General features: G+C 33.6%; 1 protein-coding gene across 3 annotated transcripts in view; it reads right to left on the reverse strand.

Moving 5' to 3' along the window:
• PTPRK (protein tyrosine phosphatase receptor type K) overlaps positions 1-17,703 on the reverse strand; it is a 511,934-nt gene that overhangs the window by 110,215 nt on the left and 384,016 nt on the right. For all 3 annotated transcript variants that reach the window (XM_006200038.4, XM_006200039.4, XM_072965854.1), the window contains exon 8: positions 5,550-5,852. In XM_006200038.4, coding sequence (XP_006200100.1) covers positions 5,550-5,852 — 303 coding nt within the window. The remainder of the gene's footprint in view (positions 1-5,549; positions 5,853-17,703) is intronic.

Raw genomic sequence — 17,703 nt, forward strand, 5'->3', positions numbered from 1 at the left:
TAGTGAGTAAATATTTATTTGATGGCACTATAATCACTACCTGTGTTCACCAAACATGATTTGTCCAAAAAATACTATGAATTGGCATGGATATATTTCAGATTGTTCACAACTAGGGATAGTTTTAAATGTGTGCATGATTCTGCACTGAGAGAGAGGTAGAAATAGGAAGCAGCCTTCCCAGAATTTGAGTATTTCTCTGCTCTTCTTATACATGTTCTACTTTATCATAAAGATTCACTTCATACACTTATGGAAAGGTTTGTGGGAAAGTTTTGGCCAAGAGAGTTCCACACTATTGATCTTGCACCGGGAATGGTATAGTGGAGGAGAGAAAGAATTACACTTAGGTGAACTACAAAACACACACACAAAATAGGTAGGGGAAGGGGATGTAGGCACAAATTACATTCCATAACCTTCTACATTTGAAGGAAGACAATTCTATATACAGATAACATCTATATGTACATATGATTTGTGTGAATACAACATGAAGTCACTAAGACCATCATCATGGCAGTCTTCATACTGCAGGAAATGTCACCTCACATTTCCACATCAACAACTTTTACTAGAGACAGAATGCTGACTCTTATTCTCCTGCTTATAATTTATCTGAGAGCTGTTTCAGCTAACTTTTTTTTTTTTGCACATAAGAAAGTCCCTTAAGATATAACTCTCAAAATGGAAGAGAAAGGAAAAATGAAAAATGGGTGGGGCAAGATTACATTAAATAAGCATTACAGCCTTTAAAATATATTAAATGTACATTTTAAAATAGCTTTGTATTAGACAAAAAATGTCCCCAAACCAGGCTTTTCTGCTGAGCTAACCTCATAATATTGATTTTTTGTGAATGCTGGAATAAAAAATGAAAACAAAGTCTCATACAAAAAATTCTACCCATGCACTAAAAAATGTATGCAATAAATTAAGTATAAATTCTACCTTAGGGTTCTGGTGGGAAACCATTCTAGCTTTGCTCTCATGATTTATGGACGTCCCCAGAATTCTTTCCATGAAGCTATATTCTTTTATTAGGTGGTTGATAATTTATTATTTTTCTATGTATATAGGGCAACAATAATTTAATAAGACTGACTTAATTGGATCATCATAATCCATCGATCTTCCAACAATAGATTATGATGTAGATATTCTGTCCTCCCTTCAGGGACACCGAGACACATCAAGTACACTATGTAGAAACTGGAGCTCATAATGAGCAGATATGAAGACTGAATTACTTGCAAATACTTCAGAGAAAGCTTGTATTTCAATCATTTAGTCTTACATATATTAGGAAAAAACCTTATAGTAGTAGGAAGTACTTTATCATGTTACTATGAAATAATAATACGCAACTCAATATAACTACAAACAGTAAAAAAATTTTCAAAACAAAGGTTAAGACAGAACAAGGATAGGAAATAATATTGAAATTAGACTAACAGAGTTAATGCCATTGTACTTTTACAAACCTATTTATAGATTAAATGAATATCACAGTCATGAGTTTGATCAACTTAGGACATAATTTAAACTTCCACAGCAATTCACTTCCTGATTAATAATCTAGTCATATGTGTACCCCAAAATACATTAAAAATTTAATGCAATATGAAAAAGATTATGTAAGCCTGACTGCATTCTTTGGTTTATGGAAAAGAAAGGCAGACTAAAAACTCATACCAAAGAATACCATCAAACTGAGTTATACTGTTGGGGAGTAATTGATTAGAAAAGCATAAACCTCACATAACTGAGTCTAACATTACCATTTAAGAAATCATGTGGGCTTTTTTTTCAATTTTAATGGCAGGCAATAAAACATGTAAGTACATTCTTATCTCTAAAATCATGGGTTACAAAATGTCTAGTGTACAATGAAGAAATGGGACCTAATCAAACTTAAAAGTTTTTGCACAGCAAAGGAAATCATCAACAAAACTAAAAGACAACCTATGGAGTAGGAGAAAATATTTGGAAACAATGTGACCAACAAGGGGTTAATATCCAAAATATATAAACAACTCATACAACTCAATATAAAAAAAATACAACCCAACCAAAAAATGGGCAGAAGACCTAAACAGGCATTCTTCCAAAGAAGACATCCAGATGGCCAACAGGCCCATGAAAAGATGCTCAACGTTCTAATTATCTGAGAAATGCAAATCAAACCCACAATGAAGTATCACCTCACACAGGTCAGAATGGCCATCATCAAAAAGTCTACAAATAATAAACGCTACAGAGGGTGTGGGAAAAAGGGAACCCTCAGACACCATTGGTGGGAATATAGATTGGTGCAGCCACTATGGAAACAGTATGGAGGTTCCATAAAAAAGTAAAAATAGACTTACTCTATGATCCAGCAATCCCACTTCTAGGTATATATCCAGAGGGAACTCTAATTTGAAAAGATAAATGCATCCCAATGTTCACAGTAGCACTATTTACAATAGCCAAGGCATGGAAGCAATCCAAGTGTCCGTTAACAGACTACTGACTCAATAAGATGTGGTATATATATATATATATATATATATATACACAATGAAATATTACCCAGTCATAAAAAAGAATGAAATATTGCCATTTGCAGCAACATGGATGGACCTACAGAATATGACACTTAGTGAAGTAAGTCAGAGAGAGAAAGACAAATATGATATAAACACTTACATGTAGAATCTAAAAACAATACAAATGTATCTACACACAGAATAGAAAAAGACTTACAGACAATAGAAAACAAACCCGGTTACTAAAGGGGAGAGGAAGGGAGGGAGGGACAAATTAGGAGTATGGTATTAACAGATACAAACTACTATACATACAATAGGTAAGCAGCAAGGAATTACTGTATAGCACAGGGAACTATATTCAATATCTTGTAATAACCTATAATGGAATATAATCTGAAAAAAATTACTGAATCACTTTGCTGTATACCTGAAATGAACACAATATTGTAAATCAACTATACTTTAAAAATGTTTAGTGTAATAGAGACATTTTAATGTTTATCCCACTTCATAAAATGAGATAGAGATTTTCCAGAGCTTTTGAATCTAAGCTTAGACTTCCCATTTTGATAATCTACTCATGAAACAACTACACTCAAGCCATTCTTTCCTTCATAAGCATGTGCTGTGCATGTTTGTGTGTTTATGTATTAGAGCAGGGTTTGTTCTTTAAGATATTAATGCTTCGCTTAAGTGCAAGTTCAAACATGATAGCTGAGTTAACTGTGTTTGATTACCTCAAAAATGACAAAAGCACATTTATCATGAATAAGTCTTAAAGTTTATTCTTTGAAATTTTACAAATGTGCATAATTTTAAGACTTTATTAATTGTTTCCTTCAAAATCTGAGCTAAATGAGGTTAAAAAGCTTTCAATTCCCTTGACTGTAACAAAAACAGCAGAACAATCCAAGATCAGTTCCACTTTCCCGAGTGAAGAAGCCTGAAGTGATAAGGAGAATTTCTAGAAACTATGGTATCTTTACCTATTTTATGGCAATCTCATACTTGGTAGGCATCAAAATATAATCCAAGCTTCAAGTTTAGAACTTGGCAATTGGGAACACTTGGGTATGAAATACATCCTGTTTTCTGAAACCCAAATAAAGTGTAGCCCTCCTGACAAGTTATTCAGGGAGAACTTTAGAATGGGATGGAACCTGAGAGATCATTTAATTTAATCTTTTCATATGGAGCTGAGAAATAGAGAACTAGAGGGGTGAAAGGATTTGCTAAGGTTACAGAGTTATTAGAGCCAGGACTGAAAACTCATGATTCCTGACTCCCAGTTCAGCTTTGCCTCAGTTCACGATATAGAACACTTTTTTTTTTCTCCCCGGCATGCTTCCATTCATAAAAGGAAATTTTGAAAATGAAATGCCTTACAGTGAAATAATACATTATTGTTATTATTAGATTATCATTTTTACACATTTTTGTCTAGGATAAATTCTTGAATCAGAAGATGTATTCACATTAATGACATACTATAGTGCTATAGGAGGTATGTGCAAATGATAATATAAATATTTATTCCTATTATTTAATAATTTAGAAGTAATATGCATAGAAATTGGGCAAGTTATAACTCAATTACTTGGGTGGTAATAAGATGGATAAAAGATGATAGCTTGCCAATATCTGGTAAGGATCTTTAATTAGATTTAAAAATATAAACTTTGGATTTCTTTTATATTTATACTTCCATAAAAACCATCTAAAAATGAATAGAATACACTAATTATCAGAGAAATGCAAATCAAAACTACAGTGAGGTATCACCTCACACCAGTCAGAATGCCATCATTCAAAAGTCCACAAATGACAAATTCTGGAGAGGCTGTGGAGAAAAGGGAACCCTCCTACACTGCTGGTGGGAATGCAGTCTGGTGCAGCCACTGTGGAAAACAGTATGGAGATTCCTCAAAAGACTAGGAATAGACTTACCATATAAGTAATCCCACTCCTGGGCATATATCCAGAAGGAACCCTACTTCAAAATGACACCTGCACCCCAATGTTCATAGCAGCACTATTTACAATAGCCAAGACATGGAAACAGCCTAAATGTCCATCAACAGATGACTGGATAAAGAAGACGTGGTATATTTATACAATGGAATACTGTTCAGCCATAAAAACTGACAACATAATGTCATTTGCAGCAACATGGATGCTCCTGGAGAATGTCATTCTAAGTGAAGTAAGCCAGGAAGAGAAAGAAAAATAACATATGAGATCACTCATATGTGGAATCTAAAAAAACAAAACAAAACAAAACGAAACATAAATACAGAACAGAAACAGACTCATAGACATAGAATACAAACTTGTGGTTGCCAAGGGGGCGGGGGGTGGGAAGGGACAGACTGGGGTTTCAAAATTGTTAATAGATAAACAAGATTATACTGTATAGCACAGGGAAATAATACAACATCTTGTGGTAGCTCACAGCGAAAAAAAAATGTGACAATGAATATATGCATGCTCATGTACAACTGAAAAATTGTGCTCTACACTGGAATTTGACACAACATTGTAAAATGACGATAACTCAATAAAAAATTTTTAAAAATAAAAATGAATAGAATAGGTAAACAATACTACTTAGAAATCTTAAGGAAAAATGAAATCTATTACTATTGGTCTGTAAAATGCAAAATACTAAATTTTTAACTAAGTGCATTTCACCAATAGGTAACTGATGTTATGCCATGAACAGTGAAAATTATTTTTGAACATTTGATAAAAACTTTATTTAGACCCTAAGTGTAGCTGCTACTTTAACACTGTATAAAAACAGAAAACAGGTGGTGAACACTTCATCTAATATTTGATAACTACCCTGAAGAATATTAAGCTTTTTGTTAAAACTCTTACTAAGTTAACCTTGTTAAGAGTATTTAGCAGATTCAGAATCCAATTCAATTTTGCATACTCTAGGTAAAACTGTAAGCAAGTATGTAATTCTTGTCATATAACCCCCCCTCGTTAAAATAATAAGTATGAACATACCATCTTCATCAGTTTGAATAATAGTCTCTTCACTCTCTTTCCTGCCTTCTGGATTGGTTAGGATCATCTTGAGACTGACGTTTGTATAAGGTGGCAGATGGTTCACAACATGCTGAGGGGCTTTGGGGTCCATGTCCAAGCAGTCTGCCTTGCTCTCGTTGTGACCACGGAAGTAATGGTAGCAGATAGTGACATTAAAAGTGTGGCAACGAGTGATGTTGTAACCCAAGGATTCCCAGTCCACGGCAATGCGTCTTGCCTGTATCTCAGCAATCTTTAAAGTCTTTGGGGTTCGCATAGGTTCTGAAAAATAAATCAAAGACACAGATAGCCGTCAACTTCACCATGAATAGTTGTGAAAAAATATAACACTGAGCATGACATATGCATGTGTAAACCTAGGAAAATCTGGAAGTCATCTTTTATTTTCATTTTCTTTATTTAGTCATAATCTTACTCTTGAAGGTTTCCATCAGGGGCTATGATTTACCAATGGGAAAAGAAATGAAATGTAAAATGTCAACAATCCACGGCACTCAGGAACATGGCAGAAAAATAAAAACCTGCCAATGTGGCCACAATGCTTTCGTAGTTGTTTCTCTTGTTACTGTCCAATTCCCTGTCTTTTGTCATTATTGAGCAAGTGAATTAGCTAATATATCATAATGGATAAGAGTCAACACGTTCTGCTCTATGATTTGTCATGTCACCAAGCTATGCTGTATTCTAATTAGTCTAATTGTAACACTAAACTATCATTTACAAAAGTGATGCAGATATTAATTAACATTTACTATTTCGGTAATGATGTTGCTCATCAAAGCAGAAAAATATCTGAGAAAAATTGCAAGAAACATGTGGATATCCAGATTGTCATCTCTCCTTCTTGATCTCTTTTTATCCTTCTCTAGGAAACACTTAGGTCCATTCAGTGTCATCCAAACCAAACTGGGAGGTGAGTTTCCATTCAACTGGAAAATGCTGGCAGAACTAAACACTCTGAAGACTGGAGTCCATCCATCAATGCTTTCCAAGTGTATACTTTCCTCATGCAAAACTAACTTTAATCATCTAACTTAATCAAAATAATTACTCTATGAAAGTCATGGCCATGGCAAAGTCTACACAGTAAGCAAAACAATACACAGCAAAACTTAAATATATTGATTTGACAAAGAGATTAAAGTTGAGGCCAAGGTCAAGGCCTTGTTGGTACCTCCATTAACCCACTAAAGATAGTTAATGCCTTTGCAAAATAGAAATCAGTAGGAAAACAGATGAGGAAAAATAAGTAATACAAAAAAGTCCAATGTGGGTGGATTTATAAATTTTCATTTTTGAGTTTAAAATCTTAGTTGTGTAAAAATAATCAGCATGGCACACAGATGGCAAGCCCGAATTGGGATTCCACTTCAATGTATTTAATGTGCGATCTGAAATACACTCTGGTGGTCATTAAATTTAAAACCTGAAAACTATAAATATATATATATATATATATATATATATATATATATATACACACACACACACACATATGTATATATGCAAATTAATCTTTGGTAGAATCCAAAGCTTAGGTTTAAATGCTGTCTACTGGTCTTCTGATTGTTTATAATATCCATTCCCCCTATTTTAGCACTTTTGTTTCAGTATTTATCTTAAAACACTCTACGTAGGCTGGAAGAAAGATGTGGCTTTCTAATTATTTAAAAAATCTCTCTATACGTCTAGCACTATGTTAACATTTTCCCCACCAAGCACAAGAGTGAGGTGAAGACACTTCCATTTCAGTCTAGTTAGAATGAAAACACAGCCTTTGGCACCACTGCCCACAAGCTGGCCAGGCACTTGTAGTAGGATCATCCTAAAATTCCTTGATAAACTGTGATTTTGCTGCCTGAGAGCTGGCAATCACATAGAACTGAGGCATTATGTTACAGTTCGTCCATACTTTGTTCTAAAAGTGTCTAGAATGAGAAGACTTCCCCAGAAAATACTTGATGTATATGAATGAAAATATTCCATACAGTAATGAGAGAAAACACTAATAACTATTTATTCCTCTGTTTTAATTTTTTAGATCTAGTAGTTATGCTTGTTTTCACATACCCCTCATTTTGACTCTGACATTTTATCCCTTTAAAAATTTCTGTTTCCAACTGATCACTCTCTCTCATCCATCTTTTCATTTTATTCTGGTATTCAATTTGCACTTACTGTGCATTCTAATGTAACTGTAAAAGCATCAGAAAAGCATACAAGAAACTGAAGAAGATACAAATCAAAGATACTCAGTGCTCACAGATTAGAGGAGTCAGTATTGTTAAAATGGCTATACTACCCATAGCAATCTACAGATTCAATGCAACCCTATAAAAATTCCAATGACATTTTTCAAAGAAATAAAACAAATAATCCTAAAATGTGTACAGAATCACAGAAAAACCCAAATAGCCAAAGCAATTTTGAAAACGAAGAACAAAGCTGGAGGCATCACACTCCCTGATTTCAAACTATATTACAAAGATATAATAATTAAAAAGTACGATATTTGAATTAAAACAGACACACAGATCAATGGAACAAAACAGAGAGCCCAGAAATAAATACATACATATATGGACAATTAACTTATGACAAAGGAGTTAAGAATACACAATGGGGAAAGAGCTGTCTCTTCATTAAATGGTGTTGGGAAAACTGAACAGTCACATGTGAAAGAATGAAACATAACCACTATCTTACATCATATACAAAAATTAACTCAAAATGGATTAAAGATCTGAAAGTAGACCTAAAACCATAAAACTCCTTAAAAAAACAAACAACAACAACAACAACAAAAACACAGTAAGCTCCACGACACAGGTCTAGGCAATGTTTTTAAGAATCTGATGCCAAAAGCAAAGGTAACAAAAGCAAAAATAAGTAAGAGGGACTACATCATACTACAAAGCTTCTGCACAGTAAAGGAAAACATAAACAAAATGAAAACATAACCCACTGAATGGAAGAAAATATTTTCAAATCATATATCTTATAAGGAGTTAATATCCAAAATATATAAAGAACTCCTATAACTCAGTAGCAATAAACAAACAAGCTGATTAAAAAATGGGAAGAAGATCCAAATAGGCATTTTTCCAAAGAAGACATACAGATGGCTAACAGGTACATGAAAAGATGTTCAACATTAGCAGTTATCAGGGAAACACAAACCAAAAGCACAAGATATCACCGCACATCTATCAGAACAGCTATCATCAAAATGACAAGAAATAAGTGTTGATGAGGATGTGGAGAAAGAGAATCCTTATGCACTATTGGTGGGAATGTAAATCGGTGTAGCCCCTATGGAAAACACTATGAAGTTTCCTCAAACAATTAAAAATAGAACTACCATATGATCTAGCAATTCCACTTCTGGGTATTTATCTGGAGAAAATAAAAACACTAACTCGAAAAGATAAATGCAACCCCATGTTCACTGCAGTATTATTTATAAGGAAACAACTCAAGTGTCCATTGAGAGATGAATGGGAGAAAATGTGTTATATAAATGTATATATGCAATGGAATACTATAAAGCCATGGAAAAGTATGAAATTTTAACATTTGCAACAACATGGATAGACCTCCAGAGCATTATGCTAAATGAAATAAATCAGATAGAGAAACAAATAGCATATAATCTCTCTTATGCATGGGGTCTTAAAAATAAAAACAAAAAATAATCAAAAAAAAAAAAAGCTCACAGATTATTTATAGAGAATAGATTGGCAGTTGCCAGAGGGGATGGAGTGTTAGAGAAATGAGTAAAGGGGGTATAAATATATCAAAAAATAAAATGAAATAAAATTCAAAAAAGCATCTGTGTTACAGATGTATGATGTAACTTCATTGATAGGAATGGGGGAAAAATGTCCCTAAGTAACTTTAGAGGTGAGTAGAGACTGTAAAACCAATCAAACTCAAAAAAAAAAGAACAAAAAATAAAAAATTGGATATTCATAGCAGTGATTTAGAGTGTACACATGACTTTAGGGTGCAGTCATCATAGAGACTACATTTCTGAACAGCAAATTTAGAAGCCTCTTTAAAAAATGGAAATGCAAAATAGTAAAGAAAAAAGCTATTTAACACTTTTTAGACTACAAGCCTTAAGAAAAGCCTCTTCAGTCTGCCTGTTATATTACTGACTATATATCTACATTTTCTCTTAAGCTAAATCATAAAATAATTTTTAAAATTAATTTCTCTATTTATAAACTTAAATAATTATAAAAATAAATAGAAAATTCCTTCTCCTAACTAATCTCATTATATCCAATTTCCTTTGCCTTCTGGCTTCCTTTATTCAACCCCTTCATGGAGCACTGAAAACAGGGGATGCACGTGCTACTCAGTTTCTGCGCAGCTGCTGCAGCTAGCTGACTACCCGTTAGAACTGACTGACGTCCTGAGTCGCCCTAGAGCTAGGGCAAGGTCTGCATGAACCTGGTGTTTCTCTAGGCTTGGAAGAACAAGAAGAGATGCAAATGTGTGCATTCTGAGGGACTCACTGTCAAAAGCAGGAGTGACTCACTATCCCCTACTCTTTTATTCTCATATATGAAAAAAAATTAATTTTTAAAACAGAAGCATACCTAGACACTGTGAAAGAAGACAGAGTAGCTGAACATCCTCAATTCTTACATTTTTAAGTGTTGGCAAAATATAAATTTATTATACAGTATGTAAAAAAACACAGCGTTCACATTCAGCGAGAATTTTGTTTTAATGTATTTAAATGCTATTTACCTTGACACTCAAATAAATTATGTTTAAAAACTAGGCAATGATTTTTTTTGAATTTGACACCAGATTTTTAAAAATCTGGAAAGTATAATTTTATAAATCCTATACATGTGTGTATATACCACAATCATAGTATCAACAGTCAACATTTTATTAACTGGTATAAAAAACAGATTTGTGAAAAAACAAATGTTCTTCTAGGAGGCAAAGAATCTTCCTACAAGGTCAATATTGTATTTAAAATCCACATTTTCCACAATGGCTTGAATAAATGCTGAAAACTGTATTGTTATCATTAAAATAGTGACTTAAAATATAAGTCATCTAGGGCAGTATTCCGACACATACATACAACAAAGTAAACACACATACCCATGCACAGAAATACATCCAAAGTAAAAACTCAGTTATTTTGAGCTCAAAGGTATCTGCAGCAACTCAGAGGAAGCCACTGTCTAATTACACTTATTCTCAAGTGACATGTGCTTAGTTTTTTTTTCAGTTTTTATTGAGGTGGGACATTCTCAGCTGTATAAACATGTATGTTATACACACATATGTGTTCATGCATGGACACACATATATGTATATATATACACATATACACACATATCATTGTCACTCTGCTACGCAAAGCCTCTGAGGTCTATTAGGTCTGACATGGGCTGACAACCACGTACACATAGATTTTATATCAGAATATAAAGAGCAAGTACTTGATACTTCTGTGAAATTCATTCAAAGAAAAGTCTACCAGAGAATTCAACAATGAAATTACCTAAATTTCTCACCCTGACCCATTATTCCTGTGCCCCATCAATAACTGCATTGTATTTCATATGGATTTGAATGCATAAATTAAAATTTTAACTTAAAATTGGAATAATTACTTAAACTGACATAGAACAACTGGAAGTAGTATATTGCTTCTGACTCACTACGTTATATAAAGCTTGGCATAAGTGCTGTTTTAAGGATTAAATAATTAAAAGAAATGGCGTGGCATGGTGAATGGCACACAGAGGCATCACAGTAAACAGTATTTATAATAAACAACACAAGTCATCAGAAAGATGATACAACAATGGGGATCACATTCATCAATGTACTATCTGGCAAGTGTTTGAAAATTTACTAAATGTTTTTTCTTCTTCCCAATTTTTTACTTTCCATTTTCAAATTTTTATTAGGTATTCCATACATATGTTTATTAAAAAATGTTGTGGGGCAAAATTTTGGAAGAAACTTGGGAAGAAATACAGCAAGGAAGTGATCTTCATGCAGCAAAGGATCATACTGACATATTTTGAACAAGCTGTCCATCTACTATGAAACAAAACTAGATTGCCTATTACATAAAGTGTAGGATAACAGGTTGCTTAATATATAAAGTATGTGATACCAGACACTGTGGAGGATTCTATAAAGAATAAAACAATAATGGGCCTTGAGGAGCTTAACATTTATTTAGTGAAGGTGGTAAACTAAGAAAAAAATAATTAAAACAGCATGATATAAATGGTATATAAATGGAATAAAATACTATAGGAATTCAAGAGGGAGAAACAACTTCCAACTGTCAAATGGAGGAGACATTTATAGTGGGTCTCAATGGGCAAGGCAAGAAGATCTCCAGACACAGTTTGGATAAGTAATACAAAAGCAGAAGAAACAAGATGAATAAATACGTAGAACACAATTGGAAAAAATATATGATCCCAAGTTATTTTATAGGAGATTATGTAGGAAAAATTGGGAAAAGAATAGAAAAATTTGGATGTCATGGTAAGAGGTAACTTGATCCAACAGCATATGGAAATTAACTGAGCAGGAAATTAACATAATCAATTAGCTACTTAAGAAAAATTAATTTGGAGGTCTGTCAAGTGTGCAGACACTAGAGGTAGAGAAATCCAATGATTGCAATGTGTCAAGGAGAATAAAGGGCTAAGAAGGAGTGTGACTTCAACAGACAATGGAAGTAGCTACAGGTTGGACACTGGGAGTGGCTACAGGTTGGGCACTGGTGAGTTAATAACAGCTTAAAGTTAAAATGGTAAAAGAAAAACCACAAAGTCAAACATTCTAGGTCATTCTACTTTTCAAAAATCTGTGTTTTTCAGACACACCCTAATCTAACTTTCCTCTTAAATCATCAATCAGTGGATTCAGACTAGGTGAAATCTGTAACATAAAAACTGAGGACACCAGCAGAGAAATTAAGAAGGTTTAAGGCCACAGGTGATACATGTGGAGAAGAGTGGGTGGGAGTAGTGGGCAGAGAGAACATTAAGAAGCAGGTAAAATAACTGAAACTTTAAGCAATGTCTACTCATTTTCGATTCTACTTTTTGGCTGATGAATCTTTTCTTTTATTAAGTGCCCTGTGGAAAGATGTGCAACCAAACTGGCATAACACTCTCTTCAATTCACTGACTTCCAATATTCCTAGGATGTATTGAGAATCATCAGTATTAGGTGGTTGTCCTTATATTTCCTTCCAAATGTTGATCAGCCAGGTTTATTAACTTTTCCCATTTCATTTTCCTTTTATTATTCACCTATTTCCTAGTTGTTAAAGTGAGAAAGGCCACATGAAATCAAGAAGAAATAAAAGGAAATAGAAAATTTACATATCAAATCTATGACCAGTAATACACAATTACCAGGTAAATAAAGAAGTTATTTACTTCTTCTACTTCTAGTTATATTACTTCTTACTTAAATTCTAAACAGAATCAAGAATGGGATATATGCCTTTAATAGTATCTGTGTCAAATATTTAACCCAACTTGGATAGGACAGAATGAAGAACTATGTAATAATTTTCTGAAGATTAAGAAAAACTAAGGCAACATGAATAGACAGATCTGTTGACTTTGACACTTCTCAACAACAAGATGGGTTAATAAGTGGTTCTAGATAACAGATAAAAGGGAATTCAATTTTTTGGAATTTGCTAAACAACACGTAACATGACAGGTCAATATCCAGGTCCTTTTGTAGCAATAATCTCTAGTTATTCTGAAAGCATTGTGAAAATAAAAGCTTTAGCAGCTAGAAGAGAATCAAGGGCAGGGATCACATTTCCCTAGAATCAGTTTTTAATGATAAAACTTATTATCCAGCTGTCAGTCAGAGAGAAACAGAAGATGTCCCAAAGCTCATGCCAAGAAGAAAAGGAAATCTTGTCAAAGATGTCACAAACTAAGAACACTGAAGCATGACAGGGAGCTTCGTGCTCCTGGCTGCCTTTTCATCAGGAATCCTAAAAGCTGACTGCAAAGCACAATTTCCATTTCATTTATCAAAACAAATGCAAGGAAAGTGAATTTCCTGACTGCCAGAGAAAATATTTGTTAGTGTAAAATGAAAAATAATTGAGATGAAATTTCTGAACAAAGGTGAATTTAAAAAAAGGAAGAAAACATTGGCATACCTTGGGGGAGGAAAAACTTAAGGTCTTTGGAAGACATTGTCTTTACTTTTCTCTATTGATGCTTTGCATTTTTTATTCTTTTCCTCATGGAAATGACTGAGGATAATCAAGGTTTTACACTGCACATCTTTTCAATCTTACAGCATCATTAGTCTTGCCAAAAAGATTTCATCTCTGCTCCCACGGGTCAGATTGAGTTAATGATAAGTTGGTGAGATGACTTGATTAGTACTGTAACATGAGGGAGCCTCAGGTCCAGGAATAATCACAAACCAACTGTCAGCTCTTTTGGCTTACTGGCTGTGTTGTTCAAATGACATGCTTGGACTCAGGGGATACAGAATGACAGGGGGTGCGTGGCTCATTCAGCTCTCCTGCAGAGTCACAGTAATATTTACCCAGTACCATCAGAACAATACTGAGGACATCATCAAATTAAACCAAAATATATCATCTCCACTGCTCTCAAGAGTCTGACTGAAGTTCATCAGATAATTCTAATAATATTTGCATCCTCTCTACAATAATGCTAAGGAAATTGTTTGATTTTTAAAAGAACATAATACCAAAGTGACATGGAAAGAAAGACAAAAATAACCATTTTTCCAATAGATAAGTCCTACTGAATGTCTTATGAAACCTAATTCTCAAAATATGGGGAATTGAAAATTTAGAGACTCTTTAGTGTTTTTCTCTTAAATTTTTATGTAATAATATTAACTGTGTTAGAAGAAACATGGAATTATAGTCAGTCAATGCACTTCATCTCATATTACATATTCGCATATGTGTTATACTTTAAATAACACTTAAAAAGTAAACTACTTTCTATAGATAACTATCTATACTTGGAAAAAGTGTAAAATAAAGGCATTTTTTTAAATTTATAGAAGGAAAAAAATAAGAGAATAATCTCCTACTGTAAAAACAAACTTTATTTTTCATAAAAATGTTTACTTAGCAACAGCATTAATCAGACACAAAAAATAGAGTGATTTGTATATTATCCTAAAAAATATGGAAAACACCACTTTGTAATATACAGTATATGACGTAGAGGAGTTGTATATAGCAATAACAAAACTCTAGGAGGAAATTTTTAATGCCTTCTTCAGCCCTAAAAAAGAAGAAATATGACACACTTAGGTTGTTTTAAAAAATGAGATAAATATTTTGTATGACAAGCAGAGTAGTTGGCCCATAGTATATGTTTAGGAATTTTATTTTCTGAATAAAGCAACTAATTTTAATGTGTCTGAAGTTCATGAGCTAAGGAAAATAGAACTTAATAACTCAACTGTGTGATGGCTCCAATTCTTCGCCTCTCCTTGTAACCATGCTGTTGTCCATGTGACTTTACAATTCTTTATACCAAAGAAGTTGAGTCTAGACACCCATTTTTTTTTTTTTAAATTTGGTCTTGCCCTGTGACTTGCTTTTGTCAACAGAATGAGGCAAAAGTGGTGGTGCACAAATTCTCAGCCTATATCTCATAAAGTCCTGTGAGGTCCTGTGGGCTCTTACACCTCCACCACCACTTCTGGAATAAGAGATACACGTGGAGCAGAGCTCAGTTAGCCACCTAGTTGTACCAGCAAAGGTCAGTCTAGATCAGCCAACAGCCAGTCCACCAGCATATCTGTGAGCCTGCCAAGCTCATCAGAGGCTCTCAGACAACCATTCCAGAAGTGTGAGGAACACACGCCTGCTTTCTGCCTCTGGTGAGATTTTGTGGTTAATTGTTGCTCAGCAATTTGACATAATCTCTTCCCTTACTTCACTTGGTAAATTACCTTAACATCTGTGTGAAGATTGTATCACTCATCTCTCCATAGAACAGTACTTTACAAATTTTATTTCTCTACTAGTGGGTTGTGCTGAGCGCCTCTACATGCTTATTAGTGTTCTTTTTTGTACTGACAGGAGCTATTTATTAAGGACTTGGTATATGCCGGATATTGTGGTAAATGGCTTTAAATGAATATGTTTTTGTCTTCACTTCCTGTATGCTCTTTGAGGGCAGGTTCATTTCTTCACTGTGCTCCCATGCATACTAATATATTAAATGCTGGACTAATAACTCTATGAGTGATAAGACATGTTAATATTATATTCTAAGCTATAACAATTGAGTCATTTTCTGGTGCCCTACTCCATCACTGCAATATATTTATTAAACTATTTTAATTTTTTATATCAATGTAAGTTTGTATGTATATATATAAAAGTAAATAAGTTATTTTTGAGTGGATAGGTCTAACAGAAAAAAGACATTTACATACATATTTTCATTCAGACCCTTGTAACACTGCTTAGATGTAGAAATAGTACATGTTTTCCTCAATGACATAACTCCCTTGTAAACATCTTACATCTGTCCTTGAATGAATCGGTCAATTCAAACTAGGGAAATTATTATTAAGTGTATTAGTTAATGAAAGGTTAAAGGGCCCACTGTAAGTGAGGTTATCTTACGACATGAAGCCTCCCCACAATCCTCCCAAAATAAAGACAACAATTACATCATAATGATATTCCTCGTATGTATGGCTCATTTTGCTCCTTACAAAGATTATGAGTTTAATACATCAACGTAGGTCCTTCTTTCATTCCTTCTGGTAACTTATAAAATAGACTAATTAGCTTTGGATCACATTGCTGAAGAAAACACAGAAAATTTCTAAATTATATTTTAAAAACAGCTATAGTAATACAAATTTTGAAAGTGATTCATGGCTATTGGTCCACTTTAACACATCATTTAAGTTCATAAAACCAAGTGTCCAGTAACATGCTTGCTTCAGAGGAACAGAAAGACAGCTGAGGACCGTGGGGTGATGGCTATTTGTCCATTTCCTTTTCTGAAGCCACCATTTATTCTATGCCTTCCTGCGTGATTAACAGCTAGCAGATCCTTCACATGTAATCAATAGTTGTGAAGTTTTATATTAGTCTCGGAGATTAGACAGCCTTGATTATAAATTTTATCGATTTGTACAGCTTAGCTGCAGAAATCCCTGTACATTTTTCTGAGATTAAATTAAAAGGAGATATATGGCCTACACACACTAGAAATGCCAGTGTGATTATAAGGTGTGACCTCTTTATACTCATTCCTCCAGATGAATAAAACCTATCTAGTCCACTAAGACATGAATCAGCATGTCAACAGCCATCAAGCTGAGATAGTAAACACAGTGAAAATGTGACACAAAGAATTACAAAACCACAAGGAAATCTGCTTAACACTATAATTAATACAGGAGACTTGCAAGAATTAATTGCTTCAGCTCATTTGTAAATTAGGAAACTGATAGAGATAAAAATAATGAACTCCTTAACTTCCACCTGGAAAATCTGTGCCTATATTATACTGAAGATTCATGATCTCTTTTAAGATAAAGGAATGAGGTTAATTTTTTTTTAATTACTAGAAAAATAAATATAATTATTTTAATGTTAGCAAATAACCTAGTGACTATAAACTTCATATCCAAATATGCCTTATGAATATTCCTACCCTAAAAAAACTTCTAAGGAACTGCTGTATATTTTATGTCTATTATGTTAAGGTCTGAGATTTTTCCAGAAAAAAAAATCAGTGGAATTATACACACTCAACAAATGCTGGGGATGGGGATGGGGAGCAATATTTTCCATCAAAATCTTACTTTTCTCTTTTAATATTTTATTACAGCTTTGTTAAATATTATTTCACTTTTATTCCTTTGTGAAATATCTTTCATTATTCTAATTGAGTATGTCCTAGATCTGCATAATTCTTATGTATGATGACACATAAAGCAGAAATAAGTCAAAGGTGATTGATCTTGATGTGCATCCTGAAGAATTTGTTTTCTTACCTTTGAAAAGGTATTCAACAATTCATTTTAGAGCATGGACTGCCTTGTGCCA

This window comes from Vicugna pacos, chromosome 8, assembly GCF_048564905.1.
Source record: "Vicugna pacos chromosome 8, VicPac4, whole genome shotgun sequence".
Taxonomy (NCBI): Eukaryota; Metazoa; Chordata; class Mammalia; order Artiodactyla; family Camelidae; genus Vicugna; species Vicugna pacos.